Source organism: Lactuca saligna, chromosome 3, assembly GCF_052625555.1.
Source record: "Lactuca saligna cultivar CGN05327 chromosome 3, ASM5262555v1, whole genome shotgun sequence".
In the NCBI taxonomy this organism is placed as follows: Eukaryota; Viridiplantae; Streptophyta; class Magnoliopsida; order Asterales; family Asteraceae; genus Lactuca; species Lactuca saligna.
Window position 1 is genome coordinate 14178740 of NC_136419.1, and position 19817 is coordinate 14198556.

At 29.4% G+C, this 19817-nt stretch overlaps 1 protein-coding gene and 2 long non-coding RNA genes across 3 annotated transcripts; 1 reads left to right on the top strand and 2 right to left on the bottom strand.

Moving 5' to 3' along the window:
* Positions 1-7170: 7170 nt before the first annotated feature.
* On the top strand, positions 7171-7865 carry LOC145033413 (uncharacterized). Its single transcript, XR_013677531.1, has 2 exons — positions 7171-7284; positions 7598-7865. It is a non-coding gene; the product is annotated as an uncharacterized LOC145033413 (long non-coding RNA).
* A 5105-nt stretch (positions 7866-12970) lies between these two features.
* On the bottom strand, positions 12971-15368 carry LOC145033414 (uncharacterized). The gene is made up of 6 exons (XR_013677532.1): positions 15278-15368; positions 14890-14944; positions 14237-14278; positions 13558-13629; positions 13329-13386; positions 12971-13233 (listed from the first exon to the last, which is right to left on the bottom strand). It is a non-coding gene; the product is annotated as an uncharacterized LOC145033414 (long non-coding RNA).
* A 1304-nt stretch (positions 15369-16672) lies between these two features.
* Positions 16673-19541, bottom strand: LOC145033415 (cationic amino acid transporter 6, chloroplastic-like). The gene is made up of 5 exons (XM_078982040.1): positions 18844-19541; positions 18428-18650; positions 17776-18106; positions 17386-17614; positions 16673-17286 (listed from the first exon to the last, which is right to left on the bottom strand). Exons 1-5 carry the CDS (start codon positions 19244-19246, stop codon positions 16697-16699), a joined length of 1776 nt encoding a protein of 591 aa, XP_078838166.1. The 5' UTR covers positions 19247-19541; the 3' UTR covers positions 16673-16696.
* Positions 19542-19817: the final 276 nt, after the last annotated feature.

Genomic DNA, 19817 nt, shown 5'->3' on the forward strand with positions numbered 1-19817 from the left:
ATGTTAATCTAGTAGTATTCATAAATGAGTAAAGTCACATTACTTTAATTCAAAAATACATACATCTAATATTCATCAATTTTTATTCTTAAACGAATAAAACTAAATTTAATTCTACTCATAAATACATATTTGTTTCTTTTCTCGGTGCCACATGGGTTTCTTTTTTCTAGTGATGAATCTTTTCACATGAAATATGATGCTCTGAAATTATCTTGTTCTATTTTTTGACAGCAAAAATTCGCAAGCAACATTTTGTAAGGGTCATAACTATTTCGAATTCACTTGCCTTGAATACATATCACAATTTTAGACAAGTGAAAAACCATCCTTGATTTTTCATATTTGAAATGCAGATAAAATAGATATAATCATAAAATAAATACAATACAATAAAAAGATAAATAAGTCCAATACATTTGCAATCCTAAATGAATAAAGCATAATTATGATATATATATATAAAAAGAATCTAAAAACACATATAATCATAAATAAATAAATCATGGTTTCAACCATATATAAAAAAAGTCAGGATTCAAATATAATAAAACGTGAATAAAACATAGTATAGAGATAAACAAATCTGATATATCACAAGCACAAATTTACTTATGAAATAGAGGTTCTTAAGATTTTTAATCTTTTATAGTTCTCATTTGAACCACTCCTTATATATATATATATATATATATATATATATATATATATATATATATATATATATATATATATATATATATATATATATATATAGTTTGGTTCAAATAAAAATTGCAACTATTATGAAAATAGTGAGAAATAATTATAGTCAGTTTTTAGTTTTTGGGATTCAAATTAATTGAAAATTTAAAATAATAACTAATCATCCATAATAACATGGAAGGGTATATTAGTCATAGAATTAACTACGATTTAAGGAAACCATGTCACACCCCTGAACCAGACGGCGGAAACGTCTGATGGCTCGCGTGGCTAAAATTGAATATCATCACAATGAATATACATGAATCATAACATAAACATCACCGTGCAACAATACATTACAACTGACATTGTTTACATCAAGTACATTGTTTAAACATTACATATCCATAAAATAAATTGTTTGATAGTTTTCCAAAAGCATAATACCCTGACATACTTGGTATTACTCCTCAGCTTACATGTTACCTGAGAATACAAGTTATTTTGAAAAACGTCAACATTACATATCCATAACATAAATTGTTTGATAGTCTCAAGTCCCCGTCTATCTTGGGCCCCACCCTACTCTGCTACTAATGAGATATGGAACCCCATGCACACTTATCTAGTGATGAGATACGGGGCCCCGCCCACACTCATCTCCCTACCAGGCACATACAAGTATCACAAAGATATAAAGTATAACTAAACATGCATTCCTTCCTCGTGTACCACCCGACATCAAACCGTGGTTTGGTAACATACATATAAACCTTCCTCGGGCCTCGCCCGACATCGAACCGAAATCCGGAACATATAAACTACATTGGGATAACCCCGACATCGGATCTAAATCCAATATACACTATCATACATAAACGGGCCGACATTGGTGCCTTCGACCCGTTCCTACTGGAAAAAAACTCACCTCACACGCTGACTGCAGAATCCCTCAAATAAACCTCTCGTTGCTAGCTGGCAGATCCCCGGATTACCGATCACTCGACTCCCCGAGCTATCATTACCAACATAATACTTACCCAAGAACTGATAATCCTTCTTAGGATAAAATAACCATTTTACCCCAAGTTAAAGTCAATGTCAACGCTTGGTCAAAGTCAAAGTCAACACCCCAAGTTGACTTAACTCGCCGAGTTCCTTCGCTACTCATAGACGTGGTAAAACGAGTCAACTCGTCGAGTCCCTCTTTAGACTCATCGAGTTCTGCTCTGCACCAAATCGGGACAATTCGACTCAACTCGTCGAGTCCCTCTCTGGACTCGTCGAGTCTGTCTGTCTGTTTGGGCCATCTTAACAGATTAAGCCCTCCAAACTCCTTATACACTCTGGAAACACTACTAAAGGAGTAAAGTTTCCAACTTTACCCGTTAATACCTTTCCTACAAGGGTTAAGCTCAAACCCTAACTCCTTAAGACATAAATTCTTATCCAAAAACCATAGTATTCCAAACTAAGGTGTACTAATATAGATCCAGGCCTTAGACATCGTTTGCTCTCGTAAAGTCTCTGCCTTTTCTTCCATGCATGGCCTTTTGGGGCTTAAAAGGCCATAACAACATCCTGAGGGTTTGCATGGGACTCCAACGACATAAGGTTTGCACCTTTATGCCTTTACAACCCTTAATGCCTCTAGATTTGAAAGTATAATCAATCTTGGGACATCCATGACTCATAAATCATACTTCTTGGACAAGAACCCCATAAAAGTGACCATAAAGATATCTAAGGAACTACAAGGCAAGTTAGGATCTTGATTACCAGAAAGTGATGAGAATGAAACGACATCCCTATATCTATAACCTTCTCCTTGAACCTTCAACCTCCTTCTTCTTCTTCTAGGCTTCAAGAACACACAAACCTTCTCCTTTATTTTTTTGGTATATTTTTTAATTTTTTTTTGGGAAAATATAAATGACGAAAATAATAGTTGAATCTGTTCTTTCGAAAATTTTTAATTATTTTGCATTTTAAAAATGTTTATTTTTTTATATAAAAATGAGTGGCTATGATTGCATATCACGGTCTCACAAAATTAGGTTGTCTCACGTGAACCTATATATATATATATATATATATATATATATATATATATATATATATATATATAGAAGTTTATGAACAAGTGATTATTCATATAAACTATCACAACGGTGGTTAGTGGTGGAGGTGGGAGTGGTGGTCGGTGGCAAAAAAGATCTGGTGGATTCATATATTAATGTAGTTATATTTATATTCATATATGAATATTATCCATCCTCTATCCTACAGTACGTTGGAGTATTTTGCGATAAAAATTATTGATTGGTTGAAAAATGATTCAATCATTCTCAACATTTATTGTTTTCTCAATTGAACATAGATCTCTCTCTCTCTCTCCCTCTGTGTGTGTGTGTGTATATATATATATATATGTGTGTGTGTGTGCGTATGTGTGTTTATATATATATATATATATATATATATATATATATATATATATATATAGAGAGAGAGAGAGAGAGATAGAGAGATAGAGAGAGAGATGAAATTATTTTGTGAACCAAAAGATTTATGAGAACTTTGAATTATGTTCATCATTTTTCAAAATCAAAACCATTAATCTAATCTATATATAGGTAACGCAAAAAAGATTTTATGATTTTTTAAAAATAAATGTTCGTATGTATGCATTGTTGATACATCCGCATCCCATATGAATGTTGATGCATGCATGCATATCTGTGTTTTCCGTTAATAGTCATGCATATTCATTAGAACATTTTTCATAAAAAAATTATCAATTTTTAAAGTCTAGATATGGCTTAGACATTGCATTTGATTGATAGTGGTGGTTTCTGTGATTTGAAAAATGATGAGCGGATTACAAAATCTTAAGTTCTTGCAAATCTTTTGATCCTCGTTATAATTCAGTCCGTGTGTGTGTGTATATATATATATATATATATATATATATATATATATATATATATATATATATATATATATATAGGGTTAGGTTATTTTGTTTCTAGTAACTATTGTGTGCTAGAATGCATAGATCTGGACCATTGGATGAAATATAATCAAAAATCATGATCTAAGGGTCTATGATAGTAGAATAGGATAACATGTACCATATAATCACACAAATTTGAGCATAAGGGCATTTTAGTCAATTAACCTATATTATAAAAGGAAAATTTCGGATTTTTAGGGATAATTAATTCCTTTGCTTTTCAAAATCTGAATATTTTAAATTAATTTAAAATTAAAAATCTGATTTTATTCTGTCAGAATGATAGAATTTTAACCATAAAGTAGTAAATATATTTTTTGATTTTATTCTGTCAGAAGGACAGAGTGTCAACCATAAACTAGTAAATATATTATGAAAGAATACACAAAATCAATTCTTGAACTAATAATATATACCAAATAATTAAATTGTATGATTGTGATACATTAAATAATAACAAACCTTCTGAAAGAATAACAAGTATAGTTCTTAAAAAAATAACAACATTCTTAAACAATGAGTGTGACCATTATTTAATTCATTCTTCAAATCTTTCCCATCAGGTCTTCAAGTCATTCTTCAAGCCATTTCTATTAGAAATTCATTGCCAAGTAATTTGTAGTGATACACTTGTGTTTGTGTTCTGATATGAAAAAAATAAAGAATAAAATTCGAGTTCATTCTTAGAGAACAATCATTGTAAAAGAATAAAATTAAAGCTTCCCTGCCTTTTTTGGTTGTCTAGTTCTGATCAATTTGCAGGATTACATGTGAAGAATATTTCCCTTATTCATTTTGAAAGAATAGTAGCCTTCTTCAAACTAAAACCCTTTTTATTCTAAAAGAATATTGCTCGCATTCTGAAAGAATTTTCAGGTTAATATTCATTAGGTAAAGCAAACAAGTTATATTACAGTAGGTTAAAATAAAAATTTATAAAGTTTGAAACCATTTAAAAGCTAAAGTTCGCAAACCTTTAAGTATTACTCAATTAACTAAAATATTGTTAAGAAACACTTTATACATTCTGGCAGAACACATTCTGCTAGAATACGCTCGTTCTCCATGTTTTCTTTTTTTTCCACATCAATGAGACCCTTCAATATCTACAAAGAAAACATAATCAACTTTAAAATATTAAAACTTTTAGTATATTCTAAAAGAATAAATTCACAAAGAAAATATAATCAACTTTCAAATATTAAAAATTTAGTACATTCTATGAGAATAAAAATTATAAACTCTAACGGGATGTAGTTCACATTAAAGAATTTTAATTTGTTCTAATAGAATGTAATCCTAAAACTGTAATGAAAAAAGATGGGTTCTTATAGACATTTTATCGAACATATAGAGGACAGAACCTTTAGATACTGTTGCAACAAGAAGAATAAGTAATTCCACAAAATCAAAATCAATTATATGAAACTAAAGATTGTAAATTATGTATTACTCATTGCTCCTCCATTTTTTCCAATAAATACGTTGAATCATCAAACCTAAATTTTACAAATAAAAATAGGACAAGTACCCCATTTAAAGAAAATAAAACAATTACTCTTTGCAAAGAATAATAGAGAGCTCTAGAATATACATGTTCCTTTTAATGTTGTTTTGGCAGATACAATTCTTATTAGCAAAAATCTTGTCAAGAAGAGTATTGAGTTATATTAAAACAATCTATTAAACTTCAAAGCATTCGCATTTAAAGAAACAAAGCACAAAAATTAATATTATAATCTACATAGTTTATAATCATTATAACTCCAAAAATCAAAAACGAAGAAAAAATATGTGGAGATAACCGGTAAGAAAACGGAAAAAATATAGTAATGGAAACCCATATTAAAAGAAAAAAGAGAGAAACTTACGTCAAAACAAGATTTCACTCCTATAGATTTAGGTTAAGAAAACAACTGATTGAAGGAGAAGGAAACCAAGAGTGTTGACCGATTGAAGGAGAAGGAAACCAAGAGTGTTGATGCCGTAACATGTAGCAGGAGAGAAAAAAATAATCGGTGTTGTTGGCTGTGACGGTCCGACAGGGAAGGGGAAACATCTTCTTAATCGATGGAATGGGGAAACATCTTCATTCTTCCATAAGAAAATTAGAGGAGGCAGAATACGTATGATATAGAAGGCTAGGGTTAAATAGTTGGTCAAACAAATTTTTATGGTAATTTCCATGAATTAAGGGGTTTTATTTTAATTAGCATGCTAAAGTTACATAATTACCCTTATTACAATTTTTAATTATTTAATTATTCCTAAATTCCTATTGGTGCATTTATGCACACAATAGTTGCTAAAAACATTTGAACCTATCTCTCTCTCTCTCTCTCTCTCTCTCTATATATATATATATATATATATATATATATATATATATATATATATATATATATATATATATATATATGGGGATAGGGAATATACATTACAACTCCACCTAAGCTTAGGTACTAAACCTCTAAAATATATCGTTTTAACATGCTAAATATACCCGGTTTGGTTTCACTTGGTAAATATATCATTCTCCATAATATTTCTTTCTTTCATTATCGTTTTTTCATCTCCGTTTTCTTTCCTCAATTATCATTTATTACTTCATCCAAGTGAACATTGCTAAACCCTAAACCTAAACCTAAACCCTAAATTTAAACCCTAAACACTAAAGCTAAACCCTAAACCCTAAATCTAAACACTAAACCCTAAACCTAAAACCCTAAATCCTAAACCCTAAACATAAACCTAAACCCTAAACCCTAAACTCTAAACCCTAAACCATATTATGTCGATCTAGAATATACATCTTGAAGTATTAATCGTGAATCCATTAACCGTAATCTTTATATAGTAAAATAATGTATTTTCAAGAGGTTTTGTACCTAAGCTTAGGTGGGGCTGTAATTATCGTTTATTACTTCACCCAAGTGAACACTACTAAACCCTAAACTTAAACCCTAAACCCTAAACCCTAAACCCAAAATCTAATCCATAAACCTTAAACCCTAAACCCTAACCCTAAACCCTAAACTTAAACCCTAAACCCTAAACCCTAAACCCTATTGTGTCGATCTTGAATTTATATAACCGTGAATCCATTAACCGTAATCTTTATATAGGAAAACAATATATTTTCAAGAGGTTTAGTACCTAAGCTTAGGTGGGGCTGTAATGTATATTCTATTTTCCCATATATATATATATATATATATATATATATATATATATATATATATATATATATATATATATATATATATATATATATATATATATATATATATATATATATATATATATATATATATATATATATATATATATATATATATATATATATATATATATATATATATATATACACCCAAATCATGTAACCGGCATGTATCATTTCAAACTTATTCATGCAAAGCTCATGTAGCTTTCGATTTTTTTTCTTTTAATGTTCGTTATAAATTTTAGTTCATGTGTTGATCAATTATATATTTATTGGCTGAAATAATTTGACACGAAGAACTTTCCTATGCTTATTCGTCGTCACTTTCTTGTTTTTCTTCTGATTTGTATGGCTACAGGTAATTTGTTGAACCGCTTTTAGTATTATTTGCTTAAGTTTTACACTATATGTATCGTATAACATGGTGCTTAGTAAAAAAATTTATGTAGTTGGTTATGATTTTCGGCAATTTACTTTATGTAAAAGGTAAGATTTATCATGAAATTATATATTATATGAGTAATTTCTTGAGCTGATACGAACTATTACGGGAATAAAACATTTTTTACATTGAAAATTCTCAGATTCAAAGGTTAATCTGAAGGTGTACAAAAAATAAATCCAAATCTAAAGTCATGTTGTATATGAATATTAACCTCTTTTGTGTACAGATGGTAGATGTTGGATCAAAGAGACAATACAAGAAGTGACTAATTGTTTATCACGTCAAGGATGCACACCTTCATATTGTTGTGATAAAAATAACAATAATAAAGATCAATGTAGTATGTGTTTTAAATCAATTTCAGAATGTAAAAAAGTATGTTGATTGCAAGATTTTAATTGATGAGATTTCAACAATAAATACAATAAAATAAAATAATTTGCTGCTTGTTTTTTTATGTTCACTTACAATAAAATAAAATAATTTGTTGCTTGTTTTTTTATGTTCACTTACAATAAGATAAAATAATTTGTCGCTTGTTTTTTTATGTTCACTTATCTATACTGCAAACTTAATTCTTGAACTAATACCTTAAGCTATAACGAGTCATAACATATTAAACATATTGTCATCAGATTTTTATCTGTCACCTAAGCTTTTATCATAAAACATATATACACTTTGGATTTTGGAATAAAAATAAATAAAAAAAAATCAAATGAAAAATGATTAATCACAAATTCACAGCTACCATCATCATTTTTCCCTTCTCTCTTCTTGATGATGAAACAGTGCATGGTGTGCTAACAAATTTGATGAGTGGGCTTAGCACACCCATTCCCTGTAGCCTGTAGGCTTATGGACAATTCTAATCTTAGTACCAAAATAAATTAGTACTTTTTCAGCTCTTCAAACTTTTTTTTTTCTTCACCAACTACACATTAAAAAAAAACCTATAAATTTAGTAATTTATTGTTAAAAATACCTTACTTTCTTAGTATAATACTATTTTAGTGAAACATAACAATTATAATACATAATTAGTTATATTTTAAATTTTGAAATGTATGTAAATTTGAAAAAAGAAAAATTGAACGGCATTGTTAAACCAAAATTGATAAATACTAAACGTATAATTATTTTAAATATAATATTCAATATTGTATTCATTGTAAAACTCTCGATTAAATTTTTATAATCATATATTGATTAATTTATATTTGTTGATAAATATTAATCAATTGATGTATTGAATTAAGTTTGATTTTTGTGGAGTAAAATTAAATATTAACCAAGTTAGTGGGTTGCTATTTAATTAATAACTCCATTTTGGTGATGAAAATGAAGTGCGATTGGAATGGTTCACACACGAATTTGGTACTCAATTGGAGTTGAACTAAATATTAATTATAAAAAGCTTTAATTTTTTTATGGTTAATTAGTATAGGCTAATTTGTCTTGCACTGAAATGCCAAAACTTTCATTATATATATGCTATGAAGTATTTTGAATGGGCAAAATGATAGTGAACATTCCTTGATTGCAATGAAATGAATCCATATTTATTTATTTATTTATTTTTTGTCTATTCAGGCTAACGGCCGATCAAACTCATGATAAACTTAGTTTAACCTCAAAGTTTTTTTTACTTAAAGGTTTGCAGTTTATGTTCGACTCTTTAGCCGAACATCATAAAATGCCGACTATGAGAGAGAAATGCAACAACCATGACCAAAACCCATCACCAAAAATTCGTTGTTAATAATAACAATGCTTAGGGGAGATTTAAAAAAAAAAAAAATCTATAATCCTTACTAAATTAGGAATAATTTTGTCGAAATCAACTCACTTACGTTACCCAATTGTTGTCACAACACATCATGGATCCAATGACATTGTAAATAACGCATCAATGGGATATGATATTACGATTTTTCTCGTTGAAATGTTCGGCCTTTCCAAAGTCATCCACATATGCAATTCTAACATCCCCCATTAGATCTATGAATTGACACTTCAAGACATGCTTGAAGTTAATGCAGGTGAGGCTCGATCTCCTCTAATTCATCACATCATCATATAAGATTTTCTTCTTCTTTTTTTTTTTTTTTTCTTCAGAAAAACCAATTTCTTGCTTTGATGCATAGTACACATGCATCATTTGACTTTTTACAACTCTTTATTTTTTAGAACACTTTTAACTTAAAAATTATTGCACATGTTGCGTAGCCCAACACCTATTTTTTTGGAAGACTTTTAACTTAAAAATTATTGCACATGTTGCGTAGCCAGCACCGGACCATCATCTTCAAACAACTTCTCATTTACTTTAAGTTATATTATTCAACTTAGATTTGTTTATTATTTTTTTTTTCAAAAATATGTTTATTATTTTAATAATATTTGAATAATATTATAAGCAATTGGAGTATATTTTACATAATTTCAAATAATTTCAAAATACTTTGGTAAATTTCATGTAAATATTTTTTATGTTATATTGTTTAAAATTAAATAATAATAAATTATAAACTTAATCATTAAAATTACATTTATTGAAGTTAACCGGAAAATAAATCATTGTCTTCAAATTTTAACAAAAATAAACATGTTTTTAGCTAAATTAATAATTTTATTTATTGTAATTTAGTAAATATTATGTTTAATTCTTTTATATAAACCTCTTTAAAAATCATATCATCACAATAATCTTTATATTTGATTTGATATGATTAAACTAAATAAATTTTTCATTTAGATTTATTTTTAACTATCATATAGTTAATTTTAATTTATTGCAACAGTTTGCAAAGGTTAAAAAACAAATAAATTTCTAATTACAGAGTGTAACCATTTGATCCATCTTTTCTACTGCAGATGGTTACAGATTTGGTCTGCAAACTTCAACTGTTTTCACTTCGAAAAAACAAATAGCACTTAAATGTCTCATGGAAAGTAAAATGTAAAGCTAAACATACAAACCGAAATAAGGAACATAACACACAAAAATATACGCATGCATGCATACATATAATAATAATAATAATAATAATAATAATAATAATAATAATATTATTATTATTATTATTATTATTATTATTATTATTATTATTATAAAATAGTGGATGAAGTAAATGAATCAAACCTTAGGCTAATGGTTACTAATATGTGTTGGTGTATGTAATATCAGGTTTTCTATTCGATTTATCAGATTACAACTTCTTTTAAAAAAAAAGTTCAAAAACTAATAATTCCAACAAATTGACATATTTAAAAATGATTTGGTAATTTTCCAAAGATTGTGCATCTTTAATATATATATATATATATATATATATATATATATATATATATATATATATATATATATATATATATATATATATATATATATATATATATATATATATATATATATATAATTTACGATTTCCTACAAACCTCAAATCTTACAAAAACCATAGTGTAATTTCTAATGAATTATGAATTGATATTTTTCTATATTAAATCTGTTTCAAAACCAGGATCTTTATTTTGTTGGTTTTCCAAAGTTATTCTCTAGGTAAATTTCCATGGGTAATTAGCATGTTTTGTAGTATAAGTATTAGATGCATGCAAATTTGTAGAACTCGCTATTCGGTACTTAATTGTTCGGTAATTACTTACTACTTAGCGGATTAAACTTTGAAAATTTTCATGTTGATATCCCGACTTTGGGGGACTGTAACTCATTGAATAAGAAACTAAAATTAACAAAATTATAGTCTAAAATCATGTACAAACTCTAAAATACACTCTGGAAAAAATCGTATGTCAATCCGACTTTAAACGAATGAGATATGCATGTGTTAACATTTTCACATAATACAAAGTACAAAAACAAATTGCTGAAAAGTTGAAAATTTTCAGTTTTGATATCCCGAAATTGGAGGACTATAAATCATTGAATGTTAAACCAAAAATGACAAAATTAAAGTCTAAACTCATGTACAAACTGTAAACTACAAGTTGCAAAAAACCACATGTCAATCCGACTTCAAACGAATTAGATATGCATGTTTTAAAACTTTCACCGAATACAAAAAAACTAAAAAACTAAAAACTTCCAGCTTTGATATCTCGACTTTGGGGGACTGTAAGTCAATGAATATTAAACTAAAAATGGCAAATTTATAGTCTAAAAACATGTACAAACTCTAAACTACATGTTGGAAAAAACTGCATGTCAATCGGAGTTGAAACGAATGAGATATGCATCTTTTAAACGTTTCACAAAAACCGGTTCCGGCCCTAAAAGTGGTTCCGGTTCCAAACACCGGTTCCGGTTTTTAGACCCGTTTTACCCGGACCCGATGGACCCAAACCCGGATTACCCGGAACCCGGATAAAGCCAATTTTTAAACCCGGAACCGGAACCGGTTTTATATATTCCGGTTCTAACGGTTCCGGTTTCGGTCCGATTCCGGTTCCGGTCCAGGTTTCCGGTTCTAAATCTCATCCCTACTCAGGAGTATACGGATTCGGCAACTCATATAGAAATATTTTTAGAAAAATTATATGTCAAAATCATAACTTAAAATCATAATTTGATTTAAATATATAACAAAATTAGATACATATAAATACATAAAAACTGAAATACACACAATTGTTTCAATTCGTGAATAATTATTGAAAATCTAAGATATATATATATATATACTAGTAGGATACCCACGCGATGCGGCGGCGGTGATAAGTTTATTTCGGCTATTAGTTTTCTTTCGTCAGATTGTTTTGGGATAAAAATAAAAGTATACGATTAGAATACGGAATTTGGTGATTAGTTTCTTTTCAAAAGTAAATGAATAGTTTATTTCAACAAGTTGAGGATAATTTAGATTCAATGATTAATTTTCTTTGTAAACATTTCATTGATTAACAAAAAATCTTTTTATTGTGATCATTTTTGTTATTAACACAAATGGATACGTACAAACCCAAGTTTGTTTCGGTTGAAGTGTTAATAATTAGCATCATAATTGTATATGTGATGAGGTGTTTTGCTTAAAATAGTTTGATCCATGTTCCATATAAATTCCAAAAGGCATTTATTACATACATTGTTATCGGTCAGTTTTACGTTAAGCTAATTATTATTCAAAATAATAATAATACTAATAAACATTGATGCATTCATATGAGTATAATAAGCACCACTAAAAATTAATTATAATTTTTCATCTTCTATGTTTGATCATATTTGTATACAACGTATAATGTGGTTGGATAAAAAATATACTAATTTTTGAAGGTACAAATAATTGATCTATTTTTCCATATTAAATTTTTTTTATTATAATAAAAAAATATTACTATTGTCTGATTACATATTTAATTTTCTACTTGTAAATTGGTTGAGCATAGTAAACATAGTTAATTTATATACAAAGGGGAGGGAGTGTGTACAATGTAGTCTAACATTGAATATGCGAAAATTAAACAATTTAAACAATTAATGAATACACATGTAATTGTTATATTCGTCATGTGCACAAAATGGAAATAGTCGACTATAGAAGCACAAACACCACTAAGATATCAAAAATCAACAACCAAATTTCTTTATTTAAAAACTCAACGAAAGTATATGCACAACCCAAAATTTTACAATAACCCATAGCCATTGCGTTGGATACCAATATCACAATGAGTGGGTTATACTTGAAAATTATGTTATTTATATTATACAATACTTGTCTTGGTACAAAGATTCACTTTCCAATGAACAAAGAATCTATACCAACATAAATAAAGATACACAAATCTAAAATATATGACAATGTTGCAAAGCATGCCTGGAAATTCCAGTCATATAGATAACTGCAAACAAGAATAAGTCTTACTTAATAACTATCCACTACCCAAAGCATATTTACTAATAAATCATGCTAGTCAAACATAGGGGGAAACATTACTTATTTTTAGCTGAAACTTGCATCTTAGCATCCCTTCTCTTGAAAATAAATCACTTTTCTGAATTTCAACGGAAAATAAAAGCTTATTAGACTAAAGGGCATAAATGGTATTTTACTTTTTAAAAGAAATCAAGATTTCATGTAAATAAAAAAACAGAGTCTAACACTACAAGTCTACAAGTCAACAAAACAGAGTAGCATTAGCCATGGTAGAATGTTGCTGCAATACCTGGAATAAAGAAGTGATAACACACAAAACTACAGAAGTCTTTATCTGGAATGCTAGCAAAACCCTCTTTACCTGCAAAAGCCAAACAAAAAATATTACTATCACAATCATCAAATTTTTATAAAATATCCAAACTACGCACTACTCATAGCATAAATGCCAACATTAGGTTGCTTGTTCATGAGTCCAATCATCAATAGTTTGCATTTTGCAATGGATCAAATTTATAAAGTTAAAGCTTGAAAAGGTGGAGATATACATGTAGTAACATATGATGGTTTGGGGATAATAATTTATATTTAAAACTTTCAAAGTTGAATTATTTTATTTTTAGGACATTTCTTTAATGAGAAAAACAAATTCAAGACTGGAACTTCAATATTGAGAGTTGCAGAAAAATCTGTCCAAATCAGATTATATTCAATGATAGTCCAAAAGTATCCATGTCTTTTTCTTTAACAATTTCCATTAATTGCCACCGACCTAGATTGGAATTTATACAATTCGTGTTAAGACAACTCTACAACCGTGAAAATATTGGTTTTACGTAATTTCACCAGCAAAACATAATAATATGTGAAGGTTATAATCAAATCCCTTACTTCTTTATTTCCAAAAAACAAAAATAAAGATAAAAAATAAAAATAGATTACATATATGCTTAAAGCTATTGATATACCTTACAAATAAACTCTCATGTAGATCCTCACTCTTCATAGATCTGGAATAAAGAATCACCAGAAGTGTTAAAAAGTAGACAAAATCTAAATAATTAAAAAAAATCAAAGAATTTACAACATTTAGTTTGTAAGAAACCATCAGGATGTTTATTATAATTTTGACTAATTATTACATTTAGTATTTAAATGGAACACACTTTAACATAATGAATCATAATTTCCACTTGAATATTATAATATATTTAGATTGTAGCAACCCATTTTTTTGTTACATGTCTTGAGTGATAAAGGGGCTCCAAACAAATATATAATTTCGTTCGATCAAAATCATAAACATCACATTCCCCCTCTTCTTCCTGAAACACACACACACACACAAAAATGATTTCATAACCTGAAGCATTTTTATTGGGAAAATGATTTCAAAAACTACAGATCTAGAACTTTAGCAACACGGTGACTGAGGGGATGCGAACTGTGTTCGATGGCCCTAAAAAACTTCATAAAGCATAAGTAATCAAAATAAAAACAAAATAATAAAGAGATAGATCAACGAAATAATGGAGGGGACTTTATATTTTGGACTTGCAGTCAAAGATCAAAAATATGAAGGGAAGAATCTAGAAAGCTCCAATCAACGAAAACCTCATACCTATTACCTTGTTTCATCGCCATCGGTTCCCTTAAAAGCTCCAATCAACAAAAACCTGATGAAATAAAAAAATATGAGAAAATAGAAGTGATTATTACCTCATATCTAAAATAAGTTAGCATGTTTTATGGTGATTGTCAAGTTTGTGGTGAATGTTAAAGAAATAGATCATATTACCCTTGACTCAATTAGGAATTAGGGTTTCAATATTCATAGTAATTTTTTTTTCTTTGAGGAATTTTTTAAACAAAACAGAAAATCGAGACCTTCTAACAACAAAAATTAAGTAAACAATTGATTATGTGAAAAGAGATATTAGGGATTAAAATCAAATAATAACTCGAAAAGAATAGGTGAAGAAGAGTGGAACGGAGCATTCAAGCCTTACTAAGAGACGATATATAGAGAGACGGAAGAGAGCAATTAGAGAGACACAAGAGATTTGGGAGAAACTGTGACCAATGCAATTGAAATTAGAGTTTTCCACATTTAGATATAGGGAGAAGGTATTACCGTCGGTTACAATCAATGGAGCATGCACTCAGACGTTTTCATTATGTTTAATAGGATTGTACATTATGTTATAATAGTTATACCTCTTAATTTTCAAGAAATAGGCAATATCCTTAATAATATAGTAAATATATATATATATATATATATATATATATATATATATATGGTAATAATCATATGTGTATGTTAAATAATAGTAAATCATTAAGTGTATTATACCTATTAATCTTGAAATTCATGATTTTTTTTTCTCTGTTTTATGATAATTTTGACCCTGTGACCGAGTTTGATTGAGTTGGTCGAGTTTGACTTAACTGAGCGAGTAGGCTCGAGTTAGAGAGATGCTGACCGATTTTTGACCGAGTTTGACTTAATTCGATTTTTTTGCGGAGTTTACATAACGATTCCGAGTACTCGGGCCGAGTAGGCCGATTTTTGCAACACTGGATGCATGATAGAAATATAGTTTGTATCCTCAAGTAACGTTACATCTTAATATTTGTGTGTGTATACAACCTTTGAGTCTTATATATATATATATATATATATATATATATATATATATATATATATAGAGAGAGAGAGAGAGAGAGAGAGAGAGAGAGAGAAAGAGAGCATCCACAATGCCGATCTCAATGCGAGAGTTGAATGATATTACAAATTTAGGCTGTTATTTAATGGATAAACTCTACAATTATGAGATGTCACTTTAATATTCAATAAATTTGGAGTTCAATAAAAAAAATGAAAATTTTATTATTTCTCAAGTAAATATTATAAATTAGTGTTTATAATGTTCTATTGAACTTTATAGAATTCAATATATTATAATTTTTTTTTCATAAAATTGAATGAAATATAGAAAGATGATGTGATAATTTATTAAATTTTATGAAATTTAATTTATTGTAAATACTTTTAGTATCTATTAAATTGTATGCATACAAAATTTTATGAAGTTCAATATATTATGAATAGTTAGTATCTATTAAAATGTATGCACGTAAATTTCTATAAAATTCAGTGTATTATAAATATTTTTATCTATTAAATTGTGTGCATACGTTACTCATCAGCCCTATTGACAAACCCATAGACAAGCCTTTTAGATGATTAAAGTTTTACTCTTTATTGCAAAGCAGCTAAAGTGGAGAGCATGAACGAATTAACTTGATTTTGTGGTGGTTAATTAATTAAATTTGATATCAATTTCAAGAAAGAAATTCTAATATGAAGTCCAACAGTCATTAAAAAAATTGCAAAACGGTTGCAGAAAACATTATTCCTTTCATTAAAGCACTTGAATATCAACCTTTGATTGTTCTCCATTTGAATTAGGACAATGTTCTCTCATACCACCACCATCACCCTCCATTTCCATTTCAATTTCTTCAGCTTGATATGTGGAATGAACACCATACAACAAATAAAACAAAGTTATCAAACACGCCCACACACCAAACCTCTCATACGACAACTTTCTCAATGTCGCCATAAGAAAGACATTCAAAAATATAGAAAGCGCCGCCGGCCATGGCATGAATGGTACCTGCCATTCATGATTTTCCCGATCCTGGACACTTCCAGAAGACATCAAGTACTGAAAAGTTGCAGTGATTGCCATCATGCAAACACCAAATAATACCAACCCCCACCTTGGTTGGTGGCTCAAGTTCCAAGAGATGGAGAAGCCAATGGAAGCACTTGAGAGGAGTAAGAGAAAGATAAGTGTGTAGATTGGTAGATTGTTGGTTTTGATGGCATACCGATGATAGATTAGCGCATTTGCAACCAGATAGAATACCAACAGGGTGCCAATGGAGATCATCTCTAACACAATACTTAATTCTGTGAAAAGCGCTATGGATGCTTGACAGAACCCTATTATATGTTTGTCAAAGAAACATAAACATTTTCATCAACTCACGTGTTAATAGAATGCATATTCGATCTTTCTGTTTTCACTATTCGATCACTTACCTAAGAAAATGGTTGCATTCTGAGGGGTGCCTGTTGTAGGGTGCACCTTAGCGAACCATGAAGGCACTAACCGAGCTCTACCGATGACGCACAAATACCGAGCTTGGCCAAGCATTGCTACGAGAAGAGACGCCACGATTCCCAAACTAGCGCCTGCTCCGACAATGTTGCTCGCCCATTTCCACCCAATGTGTTGGAAAGCAACGGAAAATGATGCACTACTCGATATCTATGAATAACCATTTGAAGAATTCCTATTTATAAGACAGAAAATTCAACTACAGTAACTTAGACTAATGATTCTTTAGTTTCTCTTCTTTAGTATCGAGTTTTTACTTTTAACATATGTATATTTTCAAGAAAATTACAATAGAATTACTAATTAGTTACCTTGTTATAGGGAACCATGAGGCATAAAGACAAAGCCATAAGGCAATACAGCACAGAGACAATTAGAACTGAACCTATTATGCCCAGTGGAAGGCTCTTGGATGGGTTCTGAATCTCTTCAGCCATTGTTGAGACAGAATCATAGCCGATGTAGCTAAAATAAACGATGGCTGCTCCATCGATAATGCCTTTGACACCATAAGGAGCTAAGCTTTTTGGCTGGATTAAGTTTTCTGTGTTCCCGTAGCATATACCCGCGATTATAATGAATCCAAAGAAAACCACATGAAATATTGTCATTACAGTGTTTAGCATGGAGCTTTCTTTGGTGCTGAAATATTTCAAAAAATTAACAGAAAATTAGTGACTATGTAGTTCAAACCAAAAGGAAAATAATAATAAAATAATATTTTATGTTTTTTTTTTTGTAATTCTTTTAGAACGGCACTAATTAATAATTTTTTGTGTCATTTTCACAAGTCACTACCATAAAATCCACTAGTTCATCGTGTTGTAAAACAATCATTTATATTTGATTATTTAATAACAACCAATGAATTAAATATATGGCATCCCTTTTGGATCGCTATAGCGACGAATAATTAAGTAAAACAGGAAAAATAAAATGAAAAATTAACAAAATTAATCCAACCTCCGACATAGCGAAAGAGTAAGAAGAAAAATGAGAGCAACAGCTGGAAAATCCAACATGTTGTAACCTTCCATTAAACCATCTACTTCAACCCTCCATGCGTTTGGATCTTCCTGCCCAAAAGTAGTACACAAATATTCCGTGAAACTTCTTGCAATTGCAGCATTCGATAACACATACTCCATTAATATATTTGCCCCTGCAAAATAACCCACAAATTCTCCTGCAACAAACGCAATACATATACTATCAAGCATAAAAAAAAGAAATTAAAGAAGTGGTAGTGAAGTATGACAGATAGTATTCTAACATGAATGCTTAAAGAGTTTTGAAAGACTTTCGCGATAAAGTAAAATAATTAATTTGTTATATATAGAATATATATAGATCATGCATTTGATCATTCAAGTTCATACCAAAAGTGACTCTTAGATAGCTAAAGGCACCACCAGCAACTGGAATTTTGATGGAGAACTCAGTGTAACACAAGGAGGAGAAAAGAGCTGATATTCCAGCAATGACGTAAGAAACAAGAACAGCTGGCCCGGATTTATCTCTTGCAACGGGTCCGGTTGTCACGAAAACTCCGACACCAAGCATACCACCGACACCAAGGGCAATAAGGTCAAACCATGTGAGTTTTCTCTTCATGTCAGCACCAGACCTTAGCCTCATTTGGTTGAGCTCTTGTTCTGGTGTCCATGTGGCGAGAACCCTCTTCCTTAGCCTTTGTGGGGTTTTGGAAAGAGACCTGAAGTAAGAAGAGAGAAAAAAAATGTTGGTTGGAGGTGTAGTTTGATTGTTATTAATGGCTGCCATTGTTCAAGGATTAGTTTCTGTTGTTTAGCTTTCAAGAAGGTTCGTCTTAAATATGCACTAGAGAAGAATATAATGGTTTGTTTCTTTTATTGTAATTAATGATCATATGCCCACTTTCAGAAATTATTTTCCACAAATCACTACTTTTAGACCTGGGTGAATAAACATCACTAAGCATCCTAACTATTTCAAGCTGCATAAAAAAAAAAAAAAATCATTTGACAATATTTTGGGCACGCAGCAATTTATGAGAAAAGCATTTGTACGGTAAGTCTTTGATTTTAAGTCTCGATCTTTAAAAAAAAAAAAAAAAAAAAAAAAAAAAAAAAAAATCAACTTGCGCTCTATATCAACCTTTCTTCTCTAGGTCTGAACCTCAAGGATTTTTAAAGGGTTTTTCTAAGTTTATGTTTCAGTTAGCAGTTAGCTGAAAAGCTTGCTAGTAGCTAAAAAGTTAACGGTTAAATAAAAAGTTAGCTGATAGTTAAAAAAATAACTAATAAAAAATAACATTTGTTAAACTAGCTAAATAATATGAAATGATATAAAATGATATTTAAAAGAATGTGTT